Here is a 24,222-nt window from a genome sequence, read left to right as displayed (position 1 = left end):
AAAAATGTGTACTTGGGACCCAGGATAGCCAAAGTAATTTTGAAAAAGAACAAGGTTGTTAGAATCACACTTCTCGATTTTAAAACCTACTACAAAGCTATAGTAATCAAGACAGTATAGTATTAGAATAAGGACAGATATATAGATCAATGGAACAGAAACACAAGCCCGGAAATAAACCCTGCCATTTATGATCAACTGATTTTTGACAAAGGTGTCAAGACAATTTAATGGGGAAAGAATAGTCTTTTCAACAAATGGTACTGAGACAACTGGGTTTCTATATGCAAGAAATGATGCTGGATCTCTACCTCACACCATATGTAAAATTCAACTCAAAATGTATCACAGACCTAAAAATAAGACCTAAGACCCAAACATCTTAGAAGAAATCTTAGGTGCAAATCTTCATGACCTTGGGCTAGACAATGGGTTCTCAGATATGATAAAAAGCACAAGCAACAAAAGAAAAAAATAGGTAAGTTGGATTTCATCAAAATTAGAAACTTTTGTGCTTCCAAAGACACCACCAAGGAAGTTAAAAGACAGCCCAAAGAATAGGAGAACATTTTTGCAAATCATATCTCTAGTAAGAGAATGTATCTAGACTACATAAAGAATTATTACAACTCAATAATGCAAAGACACAGGATCTGAATAGGTATTTCTCCAAAGAAGATACAAAATTGGCCAATAAGCACATGAAGATATATTTAACATCATTAGTCAACAGGTAAATGTAAATTAAAATCACAGTGAAATCTCACTTCACCCACTAGGATGGCAATAATCAAAAAGACAGATAATAACAAGTGCTGGTGGTGATGTCAAGAAATTGGAAGCCTCAAACACTGCTGGTAAAAATATAAATGGTGCATTCACTGTAGAAAGTCTGGTAGGTTTCCAAAAGGCTAAAAATAGAGTCACTGTATGATCCAGCAGTCCTACTCTTAGCTTTATGCCTAGAAGAATTGAAAACATATGCCCACATAATAGCCTGTGTACCAATGTTCATAGCAGCACTATATTTGCAATAGCCAAAAGGTGAAAACAACCCAAATGTCCATTAATCAATGGATGGACAACAAGATGTAGTCTACCCATAAAATGGAATGTTATTCAGCCATAAAAAAGAATGAAGCACTCATTCACGCTACATCATGGATGAACCCTGAAAACATTATGCTAGGGGAAGGAAGCCAGATACAGAGACTACATCTTCTATGATTTCCCCCTATAGGAAATGTCCAGAATAGACAAATCTACATAGATAGAAAGTTGATTAGTGGTGAGGGCTGGGTGGAGGGAAGACCAGAGAATGACTGCTTAATGGGCACAGGGTTTCCTTTTGGGGTGATAGAAATGTTCTAAAATTGATTGTGGTTATTGTTGCACAAATCTATGAATATACTAAAGACCACCGAATTGTACACTTTAAATTAGTGAACTGTATAGTATGTGAATTATATCTCAAATAAGCTATTTTAAAAAAATGTCTCATAGGTCAAAAACTTCACTTCAATGTCTACAATAGAGAAAGTTTTAAGAGAAGAATAGACATCACAGGGGATGCTGACCTAGACAATATGGGTATTCATATTTATGTAATTCATTAAGCTTAACTCCAACTTTCCAGTTCACTTTACTTGCTTACAATGAGACTGTGGCTTGAAGACCTCTGCTGGGGACCTGTCTGGCTGACTCAGACAAGTGGCTTCTTTCGTGGCCCCCTTGGTAAGTTGGTGAACCTTCCAGGTTGTGCCCCAGTGGCTCCACATAGCAACGGCAGGTTGGCTAAAGAAACTTTTGTTTCTGGCTCAGTGGGGCACCCTCAGATGAGAATTACTTTGCTTAACCCACTGATAAGTGGACATCTTTAATGCAATCTGGCTTTGTTTATTCCAGCATGCCTCAAAGTAGATTCTGGTATTCCATAGACAAAAGGCAGAATTCCAGGTCAAATAGGTTTGAGAAACACAGCAACAAACTTCCTTCCCCCTCTTAGAGAAGCACAATGAACATCAGAATGTAAGTGCTCACAATTCAACTTGGAAGACAAATTTTTAACCCAGCATTTCTTTCCCATTTTTATTTGACTACTCCTCACCAAACACACACCCACACATGTTTTCCTTCCTGCATAACACCTATTAACATCCCTCAAAAGACTCCCTATGGACCACACTTGGGGAAATGCTGATTTAGCCCATCAAACCGGCTGAAGGAAGAGAGAACCATGGCCTGAAAGCTTTTGCTGAGATTGACTACAACTTTATTAAGGGGGGAGGAAGCGAGTGGGTAGAGCAAAGGAGGGATTTAACACCAAACTGCCAAATCCAGGAACAGAACTGAGTACTTTGAGGAATGAGACTAAGCCTGATTGGATCTAAGCACCCAAAACTTTTGTCCATCTTTATTGAAATATAATTGACATATTGTATAAGTTTAAGCTATATAACATGATGATCTGATATACTATATTGTAAAATGGGTACCACAATAAGGTTAGTCAACACATCCATCACTTCATGTAATTTCCATTGTGTGCGTGTATGTGTGTGTGTGGCGAGAATCTTAAGGTCTACTGTCTTAGCAACTTTCAAGTGTACAATGCAGTATTATTAACTATAGTCACTATGCTGTACATTATGTCCACAGAACTTACTCATCTTAGAACTGGAAGTTTGTACCCTTTGACCACCTTCACCCATTTCCCCCATTCCCCACCCCTGGAAACTATCATTCTACTCTCTGGTTCTGTGAGTTTGGGTTTTTTTTAGATTCCAAGCATAAGTGAGGTCATATAGTATTTGACTTTTTCTGTCTGTTTCACTTAGTGTAATGACCTCCAGGTTAATCCATGTTGTCACAAATGGCAGGATTTCTTTTCATTTTTCTGTGGCTGAATAATATTCCATCGATAGATAGATACAGATAAATGACACCTGGCATTGTTTTTTGTTAAGGTATTCACTCACTTCTAATTCCTTAAAAATCATTCTCTCTACATGTGGTAGTTTCATTAACCAGATTATTTTGATTAACCTGAGCTCTTCTTTCCCCAGGCCTGTCAAATATCAAAAGTAGAAATACAACTTTTTTTCCTGCACACAGTGATTTTATTATTCACTTGCTGCATTATTCTTGTTTGGCGGAATTTGAAGTATACTTATGATTTTTGTACCAGTAAAAATTATTTTAAGGATCAGGTTTCAGAAGGCTTCATAATATGCTTTCACTTGAAAGACAAATCCAATTCGACATGAAGTTTCATTATGAAGAAACTGTTACATGTGATGACACTGGTTATTGAAAACTGAAATGAAGTGAGAGGAAGCTAACGCCAATGTGTATGAGATTCTGCTTTCTTTGAATGACACAAAGAACTCAATATATCTAATCATCTCTGTTATGCCCACTGGGAACTGAGCTCGGGTGATGTTGCACAAGGTTGCTTCTTGATTGCTGGAAACCCAAGTATTAAGCCAGACGCCACTTAATCAGTAGTTAAACAGCCTTGTGCGACTGCTGGATCCTGGGAATTGTTTTACTTTCTCTCTTGGGGTTAAAATAAATAATACTAATAATCTGGGTACAAGATTCATAAAAGAAGGGTACCAACCAGTCAGCACAGACGGACATTTCGGCTTTTACACTTAATATCCGGATGGTTACCCACCTAGAAGTAGGCATCAGGCACACCAACTCTGGTCAAGATTTCTTGTGCCCCGGCAAGTGGCCTGAGCAGGGAGAATTTTAATAGGAACACAACAGGGGAATCTTTTCTCTTTCCTACTGTAGGTGTCGCTTAAGAAGCTCGAGGGCTAAGATGCAGATATAAGTTGGTAAGCATCCCCTCTACTCTTGTTCAGAAAATTATTCTTTCTGGCTCCTCCTCTGCAACTCTCCCATCTCCATGAATCAAATCAGCTTTTGAGTCCTTTTCCTCCAGCCCCCAGAGTCACTGTCACACGCAGGTTAGCCTGGTGCGTAGCTTCTCTACCCACTTTCTCCTCGCCTTCCCCCCTCCTGGAGGCTAAGCCTATCTTGTCTGTAATAGTCTCAGTTTCCAGTTGGTGGAGTCCAGGAGCTGGGGTACATTTCTGAATTTGGGTCTCCTGGCTGGCTGTACCGCCCTGGGCTGTCAAGACAGCTCTGGATCCTTTGTATAATGAAAGAAGTCAACAAGCAGGAAATGACTGACGGATGAGCCCAGCCTGCAAACGCGCGGTGAGAGCTCAGCCTACCCTTCATAATCGGCCCTGCCGCCAATCCAGGGTCCTCAAGCAGCCTAGATCATTATGCAAAATAGTTTTATGATAAGCATTTGAAGTAAAAACTACAGCGAGTCCTGCCACTACTAGTAAAATATTTAATGTGCATGTTTAAAAGCTACAATTTGATTACCGACCTGTTCGTCAATAAGTCCCCAGAACAATTCAAAGTAAATTTCCCTAATATGTCTAGTTATTCTACCCAGCCGGAAGGACTGCTAATGAATGTGCTGCCTGAATGAACAGAAAGATGGGGAACTCAAACGGCTCTGGCCTGAATAATGTGCACTGGCACCAGAAGCCAGTTTGTCCCATGCAAAGTTTCCTCTGAAGCATGTTCTTCATCCAGAGGTGATTTTCCAATAAAATCAGCCTCGATTATTACCAGCATAAGAGCAATCCCCAATGGAGGACATCAGGCAATTCAATTCTAGGAAATGCTATATGAGGCAAAGTTAACCTCGTAGCGGCGTTATTTCCTGAAACATGGTCTTGTGTTTTCGTTTCTTTCATACACATTGATATGAAGCAAGGGATTTTTTTTAAGACTCCATCACTGAGATGTGACCAACGGAGTTAATTACTTACATATTCATGAAATGAAAGAAAGCTTATTTAGTTTTACTGCTCTGCAGAGTTACTGCCTAACCCTTGTGGCTAGAGATGTCCGTGACTCTGTGCGTCAAGCCTTGCTTAAAAATCAGCTTCCTCACAGCTGCCCACTTTGGAGCCCTCTGACTTCTGGGGTTATCTACCAATAGGAAAAGTTACCAAAGGCTTCTTCATGCTGTGAGAGTGAAGGATGACGAGGAAGGAAGAGGGGAGATCAGGTGCTTCTCAGACTCCCCAGCTCAGAGGCAGAGGGAAAAGGTGACAGTTTGGGCACTGGCTTCTGTGTGTGCCCTCCTGCCAATTTCTGAGCATAAAGATGGCCTTTCAAAAATAGGAAATAGCATGTATTGTCAGCTGATAACTTAATGACCTTTCTGTTTCCCTGTCCCACAGTGACAAAAATGTGCCTTCTGTCATTTTTGAAAATGCGTAATGATATCAAATGCAACTGCCCAGGCCTAACCTCCACCCACAGGGAGGCTGGCATCCTTCCTCCTGTACCTTCCCTTCACAATCAAGAGTGGGACTAGAACCTTTGTGGGAAGGTGGATAGAGACCAGAGGAATCATCTGTGGGGTAAAATTCTAGCTCTATAAGGACAGGGAAACCAACTTTAAATGCCTCAGAGTAAAGGCTAATAAGGACTTCAGTGATTTTCCAAAGGGCAGTACAGAACCAGGCTTCCTCTAAGACTAAACTCGCACGCTTACCAAACTGACGGCTGAACTTGGCTGTCATAGCCTAGGATACCTGCACTCACTCATTCAGCAAAGACTGTGCTCCCACTGTGTGCCGGGTATGCTGACAAGCTAGGGTTCCAGTAGTAATTAAACAAAGTTCTCACTCGCATGGACCTTACATTCTTGTCGGAGGTGACACATAGATAGAGAGATGATAGCTAAATAGACTGATCCAACAGACCGACAAGACAGACAGACAGATGCAGTATGATGATGCTTTCTAAAGAGGAAAAGTAGAAAAAAGGGGATGGTGAGTGTGTATGTCGAGGGAGTTGCTGGTTTGCATCGGCTGGTTGTCCAGTGCTCTTGTTCTTGCACAAAGCCCTGGTGAAATTCCTCTTCAGGGCACTCACTATCCACAAGAGAAAAATCACCGCTATTTTGAAACAATACCTGTGTTAATTGCCCTGATTGACCATTTTTTCAACCGCCATGGCTCTGAGTCACTGTCTCAAACTGGTTTTCACAAGTTAAAGCCACATTCAAAGATCTATCACCCATCACTAACCACCAGCGGAAGAACCTTACACAGAGGTGACAGAATGCACCCCACGAGCGGCCGTGCAGAAGGGCCCGGCTGTGCTTGGCTCCCTCATTGCACGGCAGCGCTCATTCGGGCGAATTTAACCACACACAGCATTTTCTGGTTGCCTCATGCATGTAAACAGATGTTTCTGTGGTGCCAGGAAATAGCAGAGTCTCCTGTTTTCTTTAAACATCCTCCTCTACAATCTTGTTTCAATCACATCAAATCTGTTTTTGGAACGAGGTGGGGTTTAAATTATATATGAGTGCACATAGGTACGTGTAGAGAGTGTATGTAAACGTCCATACGTATCTTTAAAGCAAGTTTGCCGGCGTATCTAATCGCCTGGTAAACCCTTGCATCATGGTTTGAGGCAGGTTAAGCTTCACCTAGCCCCCCTGGTCTGGTCGTAGCACACACCCCCAGCCAGCGGCAGAGACAAATAAGGCATGCTTTCCTGTGTAGATGCTATGAGTTGGGGATTCCTGGCACCTCACCCTGCAGGGTTTGATCCCGCAGAGCTGAGTGAATACGAATGAGGCCCTTGGCTGCCCTAGGTTTGCCCTGCCAGTATCTCCTGGGGTTTCCATTGAGGTAGACAGTCATACACTCCCTGAAGCTACAAAAAAAAAAAAAGGCAAAAGCCATAAGAGTTTTCTGAAATGTTTTTCCCAAACTACACAGAACGCACTGGTGGGAATATGGTGCCCAGAGAATGAAGAAAGCAGTCAAATGTCAGGGGGTGGTGAGAACAGAAAAATGGACACTAAGAAAAAGATTTGAGAACTTCTGTAGTTATGGCTGCCTCTGCCTGCCCATCACCACCACCAACTCTATCCTGGATTCAAATGACCACGGAGCACGGGGGTATTGGGATGCACAGAGTATATAAATGCATGTGCCTATAAAGGCTGGTAAGAAGGACAAGAAGTCTACCCCTGTGCTATAAAATCTACAAATGGAAACATGTCCCTGTGCAAGAATTGTTTCTTTTATTGTTTTTACATATTGGCTCTCCAGATAACTGCTGTTGAGCTAGGCAAAAGCTTTAATAAAGCAGAAACTATTTGTTTCCTATTTCAGTCCCTGGCCAAAGTGAGTGATTTCTATAGTTCTCCATCCCCCCCAAAGTAGGAGTCAACTGAATAATGACTTATGACCCCAGGCCCCTGCCTTTGAACATGTTCCGTGGCTGGTGGAGGACCAGTTTACCCCTGGGGGCCTTGCGTGTTGTTACCCTGGGGGCAGGCCCCATTTCCCTAGAAATAAAGATAGCCCTACTGTGCTTATGCTTGCTGCCGATGAAAACACATTCGCAAGGAATTTTTATGTCTGTGAAATGAATTCAGAAAATGAAGCTAGAATAATAGTGCTATGTGTCATGCCTAAAATACTGTATCTTAGTGTACCCTAGATGTTAGAGAAATGTGAAAGGAACTGTATGAAAGTAAAATTTTTTTAAATATAAGAAATAATCAAGGACTGATAAAGACACAAGGGACCAGCTGCATGCCTACAGGAGCTTAGATTTACATCAAAGTCGGCGGACAAGGATTAGCCAGATATAATTAGAATAGATTTGACATGTCTATTTCTGTCTAAACAGTTTCAAAAAGGTGGTTTATAATCCCTCCCTAACTCTAACCTTTAACTTTCTAGAACAAAAGTACCCTTTTAAGTGTTTTCTTGGTTGTCTACGTTGTCCTGCTCTCCTCTTCATGTCAAGCCTGGGGCCTGAGTCCTTGGCACTGCGAGGCTTCTGGCATCCTGGCGCACACAGTTGCTCTTTTCCTTTTCTCTCCTGCAACTCACAAACTTGGTATTTCCTTCTACTGGGAAAAAAGGCCCCCCTCCGTTGCTGCCTCTGCCTAGCAGACATTGCTCACAACATAGCATCTGCTTTCCTATTGTTGTGCCTTTTGCAAGTGCTGTTCTGCTCTCCTGAATGGCTTCACGCTCCTGGGCCCCCGGGGGCATCCGATGGGCCCATTCCAAGCAGGTGCTCACTCCTTCATCTGTGCCTGGGAGGGTGTTGCACATGCGTCGGTCCCAGAGCCTGCCTGCTCCATACTGAGGCGTCCATTCCCCTACCAGTGTGAGGACTTTCAGGCCTGAGTCCTTACCAGGCTCATCTCCCGATCAGCCAAGCCTGGCACAGAGCAGGTGCACAATTCGTGTTTGTTAAAAGAACATATAGGCATGGCTTGCTTGAATTTCTGGCAGATCAGCTATGTGATTTTGAGTTTTTGACAGTTTTCTAGAAGATAGATGAATGACAATGTTAAAATAAAACTCTAGGTGTAACACGTACCAAAACTGAGTTGACTTGTATGAATGGGTTAAAGAGAGTTGTCCATTCTTATCTAAGCAGCAAACCCTAGATGCACAGCTAGAAAGTAACATGATACTTTAGAAAGTACTGGACAAAGAGGTATTTTATGAATGTTGTTGCTTAAAAACGTGGCTTAATTCCCTTTAAAATGGTTGGATACCACATTTACTGGCTTGTTTGTGGTCCTGCTGCTTCACCAAAAAATGAATGCTTTCTATTTTTGTTTTCTTAATGGTTATCAGAGTGTTAATTCACCCCGTAAAGAAAAAAGGTTCTCATAAAGCTTTTGGAAAGACGAGTGGTGGTAAATCAGACAAACCAATGTGCCTGAAGTTTAGGAGAAATTCTTCCTTATCTCTAGAATGTTAACATAATCAAAGTTGACATAATTGTTAAAGTGCCCGCAAACTTGCTAATATGTTAATTTTGGAAACATTTGACTCCATATTCTAAGGCAACAAACTGCTATGTAAAGTTAGATAATATGTCTTTAAAAACCAACAGATGTATAGACATTGAAAGTGAACATGTAGGTCCTAAGAGGTGATAAGAACAAGGCAGTGGGTCCAAGTAGAGAGAACTTCTAGAAGCTCGGGGTTCTGGGCAGTCTGCTCTCCATGCCTCAGTTTGTCTCGCCTGAGATTGCCTCCGTCATGAAACTCCAATTACCAATGAAAAGGAGGGTGTCCAAAAACGTGTACAAGTTCCATTAACTGTGAAGATGATTGCTGGAACCTTCTGCATCCGATTATAGCTATCTGGGTGACATAAAGAGCATGGCTTGTTTTATGCAGCTGGTTTCGACAGAGGTTTTATTGCCATCTTTCCTTTAACTACACTTAGAATGGCCAGGGCCAATTAGAGAGTAACTACGCTTTCGCTGACATCATAGGAAGCGTACTGAACTGGGTGTCTCGCTGAATGAGTGGGCCAGGCCGCCCGCCAGCTGCTCTGATGAGGCTCACTGTGGCCGCTGGCTTCACGGATCTCTTTGAGAGGGACTTAACCCTAATTGTCCCTCACCCTCATTGAGGACTGCTCCTCAGGACATTTGCAATTCATACACATCACTTACAGTGTAACACTGTAAAGGAGATGCAAGAAATATTGTATTATTTCAGCCTTGGGGGATTTCTTTCATTTCCATGGTTGACATTTTAAATACAGTTGATTCTTGACCAATGCAGGGATCAGGGGTGCTGACCCCTGCACAGCTGAAAATCTGTGTATAACTTTCGACTCTCCCAAAACTTAACTACTACTAGCTTAGTGTTGACTAGAAGCCTTACTGATAACATAAGCAGTTGATTCACACATATTTTGTATGTTATATGTATTATATGCTGTATTCTTATGATAAAGTAAGGTAGAGACAAGAAAATGTTTCTTCAAATTGTTGCAAATCTCCCCAGACTTTTCCAATATATTTATTGAAAAAAAATCTATGTGTAAGTGGACCTGCACCATTCAAACCTGCGTTGGTCAAGGGTCAATTATAATCCACTCACTTCGAATACTTTTGTTAAGAGACTGGACATAAGCTACTAGCCCTAGGTTTCTCAAACTATGTACAGTGGCCAGGCCTCTATGTGGTCATTTTATTTCACATGGACCCGAGCATCCAATTGCGTGCTCCACAAAATGCCATGTCAGAAAACGTACCTTCTGATCAAACACATTTGGGAAACCTTGAGAAAGACAATGGTAAACCGGCCTCTTTCTGCAGGACTTCTTTGGGCTTGCGTTATTTGAATGTGCACAGGGGCTCACCAGGAAAGGAAGGTGACAGTGCATGCCGAACCTCTGCGGTGCTGGAGCCTTTTTTCCCTAAAGGAGACAATCCCACAAGCCTAGTGTTGGGCAGAGCACAGTACAGAACCATTGCCTTGTCATTCTGAGAGGATGTGGTGACATCCAATGACATTCTGCACGTCTGTGGCATGCATGTGTGTGAGCATCACAAGAGATACAGACTCCAACTGCAAACTCACTTTCGGTCATAAGGGGTCATTGAAAAGGCTCAATCCAGTCCTCAATCCAGGGTTCATGGAGCACTGCTGATCTATTTAACAAAGCTCTTTAAAATTCTAAGGACATGGCTTTTTGTCCCTCATTTCACAAATACACAAGGCAGAAATGATGGGAAAAGGCATCGCATGTGTGTATGTGTGCACGTGTCTATAAACAAATACATCACATATGCAGTGCTTATCATTTATAATGTATGTGCTTGTATGTATCTACATCAAACTTTAACATAAAATATTTCTTAAAGTAAGCATTCTTATACAACAGGCTTCTAAACTCCAGCTTTTTTTTTTAGAGGTGGACGAGCCATATAAATAACCTAGCTGAGGTCTGTAGCAAGGAAAGAACACGTCAATTTCCTACCACAAGCTAGTGGTAGATTCAAGACTAGATCCAACTCCACGGACCCTTTGTTTGTGTTGAATAATTAGGGGCCTAACTGATGCTCTATAGTGAGGAGTTAGAGCCTTGCACCTCTGCTTGACACTACCAAGCTAATCTCTTTCATCTGGATAAGCCCCCAGGGCCCTACCCCACTATTTGTTCTGGGCTTCAGTTTCCAACCCACCCCTGCACTGCCTGCCATCTCAGTCACCCTCACTGTCTTTGAAGTCCCGGTGCAAATGTTCCCCCACCCTTGCCTTCTGCAGTAGTGATAACTAGAAGCACTTTCTGTCCTTAGAGCTTCTCTTGTACTTTATCTGTCCCCCACTTACCAGACATCTCTCTCTATCTTGTGTTTAGTTCCTTACAAACCGATTTTATCCCTCCTACTGGACGCTAAACTCCTCGAGGGTAAGACCTGTGTCAGACTTATTTTTAATTCCCTAAGCATCTATCACAGTTCCTGGAATGCTGTAGATCCTCAATAAATATTCATTGGATGAAGGAATGAATAATGCACAAACATCAGGGTCAGGAAAATCTTTGTGGCTATTTGTCATTTTCAATAATGAAACCACCATATCTTTAAGATGGATCGGTTCCTAAATAAAGTTGTAATTTCCTAAGCAGAGTGGATTCTGATCCTGATTTGTGAAAGACAACAACCACGTTGTTTAACGTTGTTAAAGTGTAAAAGCCAGGAAGAATTTTATGCTTGACAACTGCTCGCTCGCGCTCTCTCTTTTGGTAACAGATGTCAACCTCGGTTAGATTCAATTCAACTTATTAGTGCATGGCTTTTAGCCAAAAGCAATTCACATTTGCAGAAGTGTACTATCACATATGTCTTAATAACAGAAATGTGTTTTTAAAAAAATGTATGTGATAAGTCACATATGGTAGAAGAAATCTGTACATCTCTCAGGCCTTCTTGTCACAATGAAAGCTTGGAGATAATTGCCTCAGAACATTAACATACAAGTGAAAGTCTCCCTGACACATTAAAGAGCCACAGTTTGAACATACTAATCAAGCTTTGATACCAGCATAGTTCCAATAGACTGCGAAACACACCGGCATCTCTTGTCCTGATCACTGATCTTAACAACATTCAATTTTGATTCTTACCCTCAGAGGTAATCTTTAATGTTTCAAGGTAAAGTCATTAGTGTATCCAGGTACATTATATGCTTACATTCACTAAGTATATATTTAATTTCTCCTTTGTATGGAGTGTAATTAATGTGTACCACAGTCCCCCTATGGTGATGAAAGAAGCTTACAACCATGAAGGTATTAAAAATAAATTGAACAAGTGGTTGAGAAATAGGGAGGAGGTAGTGAACCTTTAGAGGGGAAAATACACAAACTAAAGGAATATTGTGAATCATTTGCCATCACTGAATGAAAGCTTACTTAGCTTTAGTTAGATCTTGGGAAGCAACAGAATCATAGAAAATGCATATGCCTTTTGCAATATATGCATCTACACCCAACTTGGAAGCTGAGCAATATATTCACTGGTTTCTGAGGCATCACCACCCCATCAATGGATCTCATACCCATAACGATTTTTTTAAAATAGCGAATTAGGAGTGGTCTCTTTGCTCTGAATGAGAATTAGGCGGTACATCAGCTCCAGAAAGTCCAGGACACCTGACAAGGGCTCAGTAAATACCTATTTAATGTTTTAAAGGACAAAAAAAAAAAAAGACAGGGTTGATAGTTTAGCTTTCAGAGTCATGGAAAAGCTTACATCTCTGACTTTCACTACCTGCCATCTGGAGCGGGGGTCAGCAAGCTTTTTCTGTAAGGGTCCAGAGAGTAAATATTTCTGGGCTTGTGGGTTGTATAGTCTGTCACAACCACTCAACTCTTCCACAGCCGCAGTAAAGGAGCCACAGACAATATGGAAACAAATGAGTGTAGCTGTGTGCCAGCCTTTTTTTAGACACTGAGATTTGAATTTCATATAATTTTCACATGTCACAGAAGAGTCTTCTTCTTTTGATTTTTTCCCAACCATGTGTCAAACTGTACCAGAGGATGACATCCAATCACACATATGATCATCTTCACCAATCTGTGTTCATTCTTTAGTTGTAAATGCCTCTAGACCTCTATTTTTCCAGCAAGACTGTACACAGTTTCCATTGTGTGTTCAAACAATCAAATGTTAATTCTTACATACAAGATCAAGCCGGTAACTGGTCAGAAGCAAAGTGACTAGAATAAACCAAAGCAGTGTGCGAACATTTTACGTGTGGCGTGAGTGAAGAATAAGAAACGAGATGACTTGGGCAGTTACAATACGCAAGGGCTCAGTAAACACCTATTCAATGTTTTAAAGGACAAACAAAGTCGTTTGGATCTGACACTCTACTGCTGCCGAGTCACCAGTCTTATGCCTCTAGGCCAGGTTCCAGGAAGGACTGTATTTGGGATGTGTCCAATTTGTTTACTTGTTTGTTCATCCAGAAAACACGTATAGAACTTTTCCTGTATTTCGGGTCCCAGTGGACTGTGCATAACTGAAAATCTCTAGCAGGAATGCACATCAGGAATAGAAAGAAGCCCACTATAGACAAAACTTTTAAAAACTCTTCTTCTGCTCTACTGTCAGGTACTGTAAGTGAACTATGCTCTGGAATTTCTGCCCCTGAACTGAGGTCTTGAAGAGGCCTCTCTTCTTAAAGTGGCCGGATGGTTGTGGCTGGATGAGCAAGCTACGTATCAAGAGCTCAAATGCAACAGGACACCCAAACTCACCTGTGAGAACAGCATCTGATTTAATTAGAGGACAATTCTAAACATCTCCCATCTGATTGTGACTTAGGTTTATTACTAAGCAGATTTTCAAATGTATTTAAAAGTAAAAAGCTCCATATTCAACTATTAATGCTTTGACTCTTTTAGCTTTCCTGTTTTCTCTTTCTAATATTCCTTAAAATGCTAGACATTAGAGTCTGGACTGTGAATCAACAAGAGCTCGTAAGGAAACCTAGTTATCTGTAGGGTTGAGCCCTCTCAAGTTGCAGAGAGAAAACTGGCCCTATTACAGTTCATTAGAATATGATTAAATGCAGCCTGGCACCAGGCCAAAGGTGGAGCTTGGAAGGGCTTGAACTTCGAGATGCCTGTGTCTGTGAGGACCTGGGTTTCCACTCCTCCACCCTTGCCCCATCCCTTGTGACCTGGGGCTCATGTCTGCACATGGGTGGGCTGGAGGGAGGGGTGCAGTCATACTGGGAGAAAGACAAGCACTAATGGCCCACCCAGCGACTGAAGTCCTGGCCTTAGCCTCATTAGCACCATCCTCTAGCCCATGGGGCTCACCTGCCACGGGCTCCAAGTACAGAAGCCTTCCGGGCATAGACGAAAAGAAATCAGGCTGCAGAAATTTCAACCCCCACCAACTAGACAAAAACTCAACTACTCAAAATGCTCCCATAGGACAACTACAGCATAATACATCTGCAGACTACGCATACGCCCTCAGAGGGGACAGAAGCCTGAGAAGGGACATTCTGCGGCCTGAGAAAAATGAAATTTAAGGACAAAGTACTTGAAGCCTCTTGGAAAAATGAATTAGCGCTTGAATTTATAGGTGTCCTAAGCAGTCCCCTGGACACTTGGAAAAGTTAATTCTTTTATGAAACACAAGCAGCCTTCTTGTCCCTGGATTAGCTGATCCATTCTCGCAAAAATGATTACAAATCAATGCACTCCCCAGTTCTGCATTGGGCACCCACTATATGGAAGCTGGCTGATGTAAATTATCATGTAGTTCCTAGAGATGTGATATTCCCAGACCTATAGTGATCCAGCCAATAGAGCAGGTCTTCCCTAGGCCACATGGCTGGCAGGACTGGTATGCAGCACAATCCCGCGATCAGATGTCACAAACCCAAATGACAAGACAGACATCCTTAATTTTAAAGTCTCCCTTCTGGAAGAGACAGGATGTCTAAGATGTACTATATTTAAAACAGTGCTGTGCTGATTGTTTATAATTTAAGAGTGTCCCATAAAATGCCTTGAAAATCGCTCGCTGTTAGCCAGGAAGAAACTTTCATTAAAAATATTTTTATGAGCTTTTCATTAACAGAGGAGAGAGGCCTTGATGCCGAGGTGCCAAACCTCCCCACGTGCTGGAAATCGCCTGGCACATTTTCAGCCATTTACATCTCTGTCATAGGTCCAACGTTTGCAATTAAAAAATATAATCTTTTTTAGCATGTGCAAAACCCAAAGGCTTGAAGTACTCTGCATTGAACATGATTATAATAGTACTTGGCAGCTATTCATGGATGGCACATATTAATTTATATCAACTGGGCACAACTCAGGCACTTTCTCATCAGGACCACAGGAGAAAAGAAAAGCTGGTCCCTGCTCACTGGAGGTACTTTTTTATTTGCTTGTTCTGTTTTTGTTCTTAGACAGAGATTAACTCAAAATCCAAGGTCTCTTTTATGACTTTTTTTTCCCCACATGCGTGAAGACTGTTCAAATTAAAATTTCCAACAAATAAAAAAATAACTTACTTCACAGGATTATTCTTAGGTTTTGCCTTTTCAACAGCCTGTAAACAGAAGAAAAAAATGCAATTAGACTACATTAGCAGGCGTAATCTTTGCAACAAGTTACCAAAACAATAAGCAATATAAAATGCTCTTCACAAACGTAAGGAGCTAACCAAAGCAGGCTGCTGGCGATAAGCAGGCTGCAGACGCAAAAAGCAATTTTCCTCTCCTGGGGAAGGCGGTTACCTGTCCATGAGCAGCTTACAGGCACAGGCGGGCACTGTCACAGCTGCGGGCAAGTTCAGCAGGGCCCATACACAGAGGCCCTCGGGGTCACAGCTCCATCCGCCGCCCCCACCTTTCACTCTAAGCTTACCCCCAGGGTGGGCCTGCTTGGGCTGTTGTGAAAGGGCGGGGAGGTAGGTGCCAAAGGAAGGCCATGGGCGTAGGCTTGGATTTTGACATTTGTGATAGGGAACCATTCCCCCTGCCTCACAGTTGACACCTGGCTGCACCTGCATGGTGACAGAAAGGCCACAGTGTCCATTTCTAAAATCATTTTTATTAGCAGACATCACAAAAGGGCAAGGGATGACCGGCTGCTCGGATCAATTTCCTCCAGTGGAACCTTTAAGAAAACACACACCAAATCATCAAAATGAGGAAATCTCTGGCCTTCTCTGCCTGCGCTGCCTTAGACATGGAGCCTGGTTCCAGTTTATTGCTGAAGCCATTGATCTGTGTACAGTCCATTTATCATTCATGAAAAGAGCTAGTGATCTTCACAGTATATTAGAAGAAACAACTCAGATCATCTGTCAACAGCCCTCTTATTTCTGTTTCCTTCTCCACAGGGATTGCATCTCCTTCGATTCTTCTGGAATTAAAATGTTGCTAAGCAACACAGCTGGGGGCGCTGATGGCAGAATGGCTACAGTCTATCAAACTGTTTAAGCACCTGGAGGGTTTTAGTGCTGATTTTTTCATACTTCTGTAGCATAATTATGTAATCAGAACCAAACCCTAGACTTTTGCAGGCTATAGAAATAACATTTCAGATGGAGACCATGGGAGCAGTGGTTTGACAACCTCGCGTTCTTCAGGCTCTTTTAAAAAGTACTCACTTGGAGACCTTTCTATCTGTGAATCCTGGAGGTGGGTGAGGGCCTAGAGATGGAGAGAACAGTGCTGGAAACTGGGATGCATCGGCAGCCACGTGGAACAGAGGTGATTGATAATCTAACATTAAGCATACTGAACCCAATGCACTTCTTCAAAGCCATGTTTTAAAAAATAAAGGAGGTACATCCTAAGTTTAGACATCAGTGGTAGAAATCCAAGTCCTTCTTGTCTATTAAGACTCAAGTTCTGTTGCTAGATAAATACTCATTAATATTTGGGCACTTTCTTTGGCTCGGTAGGCAAAAATCCTTTTCTCACCATCTGTGCCTGAAAATGAGTTTTGGCAAGTGGTGGAAAAGCAAGAAAGCTAGAGAATGAGGTAACAGGTGAAAATAATAAAACAAGGAATATGTATCTGGCTGGCCCAAGGCATGTCTCATGTGTTTTGGGGAAAGGAATGCCTGTCGCTGAACAGTCCCTGGGAGGATGTTGGTGAGGAGCTGAGGCTTGGGCAGAGACCTCCCCGTGGCGCTGCACCGGGTCTCCACGCCCATCCACCCCATCCACAGATGCCTGCATTTCCCACCACCTTTTCTCCCCCAGTCCTGGCCAGTTTGGAAGAAGATATGGTTGTGGGCTGAAGATCTGTCATTGTGGAAATCACACGAACCCACTTTTCCCAATCCCTTAAAATCCAAACAAGTCTGTCCTCGAAGAAGACTTAGGTTATCATAGAGCAGCAGGCCTGGTGTTCGAGGGGCTCTCTTTTGAAGCATGCCGGTTATGCTAGTAGGGCAGGCCACTGGCGGAAGACAGGGAGAGGACAAATCAAAAGTGAAACCGCTTAACCTAGCTCTGATTCTGCAACATGCTGTTGAAAACATCCTCTCTTCCCTGGGTTTTGGGACTGCAAATTAGACCCAGTTATTTTTCTCTGATGGGGAGGAATGTAATCATGTTCAAGGCCAGTTTCTTTGAAACATACGTCCTTTTATACAGCTGTTATAGGAAAATAACTTAATCCAAATTAACGTTTTCTAGGTTGCTTGGCTATTGACTGAAAATATCTATGCCGAGAGGTTCTCTTTTCTTCAGACATTGACTAGGGCATCATGTCGGAATCCCGGCAGCTCTAGTCAGATGTGCTCATGCCATCCTCCTGTGCGCTTGTTGCCTTTAATCTCTAAGCTAACTGGTCTGAGGGAGTCCCCACCAGACAAGAGACACAGCTCACAATTTGTGCCCCGTACTTCCACTGTAATTTATGCTGTTTCAAGCATGCTATAAGGAATTACTCAACTGAGACTTTAAAGAAAAGTTAAGCAAATTATGTGGGTGCTATATATATATATATATATATATATATACCATTAAGGTATAAGAATTAGTCTGCAAAATATGCAAGGAGAAAACTCTTTTGGAATGATGGGACATGAAAAGACAATCCTAAGTTCCAGATACATGTGCCAGAACGTGAGCTGCCCTGCAAAGGGTGGGGAATCAACATGAAATGACCTAGTGTAATTCACCAAGCTTTAGGAGGGTTGCATATGGGGATTACAGCTAATTTTGTGTTCAAAAACATACATTGAAGTAATTTAAACTGACTGGAAAATGGAGGCTAGATAGTCAACACCTCTGCTGCTTTGATTTGTCACATCTATATGCTTTTAAAACCTATATTCTACTTATTTTGTGGCACAGTTCCCTAACATGATAGTTAGCTTGCCATTAAGGAAGCTCTAGTATAAGAAAGGATGATCGAATAAATTAAAATGTTAAGAACTGTACTCCCATATGGTGTGACGAGAGGCAGTGGTCTATAGCAGAGAGAGTGATGAGCTAGAAATCCAGACACCAGGGCTCTACTCCCAGCTTTGCCATTTGCCATCATCATGACACTAGCAAGGTGGCTAATGCCTCTGAGCCTCAGTTTCCTCCTTTGACAAACAAAGATCTTTGCTCCTGCCCTGTTGGCTTCAACAGTGTTCATGAGTAGCCGACCTCCACGACTGCACTCTAGGAACTGCAGCATGCCAGGCAGATGCAGCACATCTGGATTGGGGCTGCTTCTCCATCAGGCATCTGAGCATCAGCTGTTATGGCTGGAGTTTCGGGCTTCCTGACCAGCGACCCCATGTAGTTATTCCAGTGAGGACTATCGGAGCCACTCTGTTCCTCCCTGCACGGCAGGAGTATTTCGAACCCAACAGGCCTAACCCAGCAGGGAGGGCCTATCCCCCTCACAGGCCTGGGGGCTGCTGCTGCTGGGAGGGCCATCAGGGTACCTGAGGCGCTGTGGGGGCGTGGGCGCATGTGCACACACTCACCCCCCCCATCCACTTGCAGGCCTAGGAAGGGCCCTCTTTCCCATATAGAATCCCAGTAGTACCGGGTTCGAAGAGTTTCTCCCATCATGCCTCTTGTACCTCCCACCATCAGGAGGACTCTTCACTTTGTCACGGACACTGGGCCCTGAGGTCGGGAAGCCCTGAGGTGGTTACCCTAGGTGAGCCTCCTCGGTGATACAGCATCTTGAGAAAATTACATGCCCAGGGAGAAGGCACTTCTCTCTTTCCTAGGAGTGTTTATGAGCCGCTGCTTCTCTCATTACCAGCATGGCACCACTCGTGGTATCCTGCTAAGCAGCAAATTTCTTTCCTCAGGAGGGATGATGTGGCTAAGGACATGCTCAGAGTTGCTCACTCATTAAATCTGTCTTCCTAAAGATAAGAAGGACCCTGTCTTTCTGATACATAGAAAATCCTTTCGCTGCACTGCAGCTGACATGACTCAGGGACCATACTGAATTATGTGAACCATAAAAGGTAGAGCTCTCATGACAAACAGAAAGAAGGAAAGAAAGAAGCAAGGAAGGAAAGAAAGTGGCTGGCTTTGGAGCCCCATCCTCCATGGCTTGCATAACATCATTATTTCTTAAGGAGAAAAGGCTACATACAAGGCACTTAGAAAACTTACAGGAACTTCTATATACAGATTGAACTTCTTAAAAATTCTTTAAGAAGGTAATTCTGTCCCAGGGATTATATATCGCTCACTAATTCTAGTCCAGTAGACATGTAGACTATGTCTTTTAAAAAAATTAGAGAAGTTTTGGGGACTTTTAAGAAGCATCCCCTGAACAGTCATGCCCAGACTTATGACAATGCCCCTACCCCAAGCCCCTCCCCAGAGATTTACAGGAAACAAACTCAATGAGATATGCTCCCTGTTTGTTGAGACAGTCGAAGTGAGAACTCAGATGGCCTACAGACATTGCAGCGTGGGACTCATTTTACAAGGCTACACACTCAGGGGCTGCTCCGTCCGTCCGTAATCAGTGATCATGCTATCAGTCAAGCATGAAATGTGACTCCATTAGCAGTGTTCTATATGGCTTTTATATTTCCTGCCTGCATGGCTTTTTCCCAGCATCCTCCTAGCAGATACACCCAAGCTAGATCTATACCATACATTTCTTGATAAAAAGTGCAAAGTTGATCATTCAGACAATTTCAAATAACTGGGTATCAGGCATTATGGAAACAAGACAGAACAATTGTTTGCATTGGTTTTGTGTTTCTGTGTTTTGTTTTGTTTTTATTTTTCATGGGGCTGTCCTGTGAGGCACAGCCATACCTCAAGCTAGAGGCATGTATTGGTAAATTTCATTGATTGCCTGAGTTCAGAAGAGAAACTCCTATTAACAAATGAACACATCATTAGGGTATTCAGATGGTCTAAAATCAATACCTACAGAATTGGTTAAATCAATTAAAGAGACATATACTGAGAACACTTGCCCAAATATAAAAATGAATTGCTTAATTACAGCACTTAAATAGATTTCACTGGAATGAACACAACAGTAAGAGGCTTATATTATATCCTATAGGCTGGGGTTTCAGCTGGCAGCACACATGCACAGCCAGGATGGCAGATGAAGAGGAGAAAATGTCACTCAGCATTTTGCAACACCTGGATGCCTGCCTGAATTCCTGACTGTACATCCAGGGATTGAAATCTTGAGGAAAGTATCACCCACCGGATGGGTACCCAGAAGGCCATGAGGAAGCATCCTGTATGTGAACTCTGAAGCTGCACGGAACACAAACACGTTCCCTATCCCTAGCGTACTGAGCTTCTCCTGTTTTAATTTCATTCTCTGTTTTCTACGTACATAGGAAGGAGGCCTGTGCTAGGCACAACAGGGGCAGGAATCGAATTCTGACAGGCAGAGACTGGAGGCAATTTGTTCCAGGTGGCAGGAACTGTGCCTTGCACCTAAGAGTCACTTGATAAACATCAACTGAATAAAGGAATTGGGGATGACTGTGGGCTCTGGGAGGCCTGAGCGCCGCTCTGGGTATGAGAGAGTGCCAGAGGGTCCCAAGCTCTATGTGGAGGGAAAAGGAGGGCTCCGAAGGAAAAGCTAACTGCGGGACCACATGCGTCTGGATCCATCCGGCACCTGCACGAGGCGCTTGTTCACACCCCAGGTGTGACAGCGAATTTCCCATCTGCTTGCTGCCGGAAGGCTGTGCCTCCCAGACCCCTCCTGCAGCGATGGCCTAGCTTGGTCCTAACCACCTCTTACCTGGACAGCGGCCACTGCCTCTTCAATGGCCCGCTGGTCTCCCTATTCTTACCCTGTTTCAGGCTCTACTTCAGTCATGTCACTCTTGTTCTCAGAGTCCTCTCTGGCTTCCCACTGCTCACTGAATTACTTATCAACTTGACACCCTGCCCATGCCAGCTGAACAGGGGCCTTGATGCCGGGGTTCTTGTTTGCAGAGCCGAAGAATGAGCGTCATAAACAGTCAAGGTAGGAGAGCAAGGTACAGGCTTTTATTTAGAGATAAAGTGAAAGGACAGAGCTCCTGGCTCATGCCAGGAGGGGACAAGAGAGTCCGTAGTGGTGCGTTGTCTAGGGGGTTTTATAGGCAGCTGAGGACTTTTCGAGAACATGAAAAAACTTAGGGGTGTGGACTTGTTAAGTGGTCCCTTAACACAAGCAACTTCTGAGATAGCAGCATGTTGGTCTGGGGGCATATGAAACAAGGCCACCTGCTCAGCCCCCAAGGTGGGCTGAGGTATTGTTTGCTAAAGAGTAAGTTAAGAATTTCTAAAGTCTTAACTTCTTGAGTATTAAAATGCAATCTTATCTTTAAGGTGGAATCCTTCCTGCCTTTTACTGTGTTGTTTATGCCTGGGCTTACTTGCTAAATTAGTTGCCCAGCTTACAAAATCACTTCATCAGATCTGAAGGAGGAAAGACAGCACATAGGCCTGGGCCTTTTAGTATGCTAAAGTGAACCTTACACGTGATTATAAATGGTTAGCATAATAAAACATGTGCTACTCTTCTTTATCTGGAGAACATTAACTGATTTCACTGAAGAATGATTCTAGAGCTCTATGTTTAGCATAGAGTTTTAGCAGGGGGGTTTCCTTGCATGTAGTTACATTGCTCTGACTGCAAAGATCTCACCCTGCCCCTTCTGGAGGCCCTCACCCTACTCTGACTACATCCACGTTCCTGTCTCAGCCTCATAGCCCAACCTACTCGTCCCTGCATGTGTATTTCACTCACGGGGCAACCAGTTGGAGTTTTTCATGTGTCTGGCCTGAAGACGATGGGATAACAGGATTTGGAGGTGCAGGCGCTCCATTAAGGCTCGTTCCCTTTGGTCTGGGCTATTTTGCTGGACAGCAAGATCCTTTAGCAAGAGCCATTTGTCAATGGGCAGTTTTGTTTATAACTAAAGGTCAGGCATATTGTAACAATGAAAAATGCACCGTCTTTGGTGAAGAAGCACACTTCACTCAGAAGAGTCATCTGTTGACACTAATCATTCTCTAAGTGGAATAAATATGGAATAAATATGGTGATACCAGGCAGAGCATCTCCATATTGGCTGGGGTTAATAGTTCTCCCCATTAGAAGGGCCAAAGTAAGTAGCACTCAGTTACTCTGTCCCCCTAGGGTTTGTGGATTTGAAAATTCAATTTTCTTTCTCCAGCCAATCTGAGCCCTCTTGCCTCTGGTGCTAAGGGGGGGGGCACCCCTCACTAAATGACATGTTTCCTTTGGTGGGAGATAACCGACACAGAATAGAGGTTCTCTCCCTACCCTGTGTAAGAGGAAAATGGGAAGAGTAGGTATTCAATGGTAAAAGTATTCTGAAACCTACGTGGGAGCAAACACTGATGATGCAACTTGAGCGTGTGCAGGCTTACGCTCTGAACACATCCCAGTGTGGGTGAGGATGCCACACCCACCTTCATCTATGTGTCTGCATTAGAAAACCCAGTAGTCCTCCACCTGTGTTTCTCCTTCACTTTCACCCTATTACCACACTCACCACACTTCTCACACCAGATGGGTGTGGGGTTTTCCCCTCCCAAGCAATTTTCTGCAACACCAACTGGGTGTCCTACAATTTAACTCAATTCTGTCACTATCTACCTGGAGACAGCATCAGATCCCACAGGCTGAGGGCTCAGTCCCGTAAGACTCCCCCCCTTCTAACTCCAGATCACAAGGCCTGGTTGTCACCTGTGTGTCAGACCAATCTGCTATAAATCAGAGGCTCCCATGACCCCCTCCTCAGCTTTGATTAATTTGCTAGAGCAGCTCACAGATCTCAGGAAGACAGTTACTCACATCCACCAGTTTATTAGAGGACATGATAAAGGAGACAGAGGAACAGCCTGATGAAGATACATAGGGTGAGGTCTTGGGTGGGGTGGGGGGTCCCAAGTCTAGGAGCTTCTGTCCCTGTGGAGTTGGAGTTTGTCACCCTCCCAACATGGATGTGTTCACCCACCTGGAAACTCTCCGAACCCCATACTATTGGGATTTTATGTAGGCTTCTTCACATAGGCATGACTAGTTACTAATTTAATTTCCAGTCCCTCTCCCCTCTCCAGAGCAGTGGGGATGAGGGGGCAGGGTTGAAAGTTCTAAGCTTGTAATCATGGCTTGGTCTTCCTGGTGAGTAGCCCCCGTTCAGGAATCTACCCAGTGTCGCCTCATTGGAACAAAAGACACTGCTAGCATCCAGGAAACGCCAAGAGATCTAGGACCCTGTGTCAGCAACCGGGGTCAAAGACCAAGTATTAGAGCAAAGAAGCTCTTCACCTCTTATCATTTAGGAAATTATAAGGGCTTTAGGGGCTCTGTGCCAGGAACTGCGGGCAGAGACCAATACATATATTTTCTATTATCTCACAATACCAAACACCATCTAGCTTTGTCCCACCTCTGTGTCATTACTGGCAAAATTAGGCAGCTGGAGTAAAGACTCTCTGTGGTCATTTTAAGATATGGTAGTCTGTAGTTTGATATACACACAAGAATTCTAGCATATATATATATATAATATGTATAAAATATATTCAGGGCTAAATATGGCACCTGAGTCTACCACCATTAGCAAAAAAAAAAAAAGGATTTATCAGCAAGTATATGAATGTTTACATCTAATGTTTCAAAGACTCCTATGAAGTACTCTGTGAAATATGAGTCATGTCAGTCCATACATTTTGGGATGTCTGCTGCTTTTATCTGCCCATCCAGTTGAATTTTGAATGGTGAATCTTGGATTGGTAGCTACTCGCAAATTTGGATACCTCTTCTGTGTGCTCACAATGCTTATCCTCTTTGCTCTTGTTA

General features: G+C 43.1%; 1 protein-coding gene across 4 annotated transcripts in view; it reads right to left on the bottom strand.

The window, feature by feature from the left end:
- The window catches only part of AFF2 (ALF transcription elongation factor 2), a 443,889-nt gene that overhangs the window by 70,022 nt on the left and 349,645 nt on the right, over positions 1–24,222 (bottom strand). For all 4 annotated transcript variants that reach the window (XM_057495313.1, XM_057495315.1, XM_057495314.1 and 1 more), the window contains one exon: positions 15,444–15,481. In XM_057495313.1, the coding sequence (XP_057351296.1) occupies positions 15,444–15,481 (38 nt within the window). The remainder of the gene's footprint in view (positions 1–15,443; positions 15,482–24,222) is intronic.

The sequence above is a fragment of the Manis pentadactyla genome, chromosome X (genome assembly GCF_030020395.1).
Source record: "Manis pentadactyla isolate mManPen7 chromosome X, mManPen7.hap1, whole genome shotgun sequence".
Taxonomy (NCBI): domain Eukaryota; kingdom Metazoa; phylum Chordata; class Mammalia; order Pholidota; family Manidae; genus Manis; species Manis pentadactyla.
The sequence above is the reverse complement of the archived record's forward strand: the minus strand, read 5'-3'. Positions and strand labels throughout refer to the sequence as shown.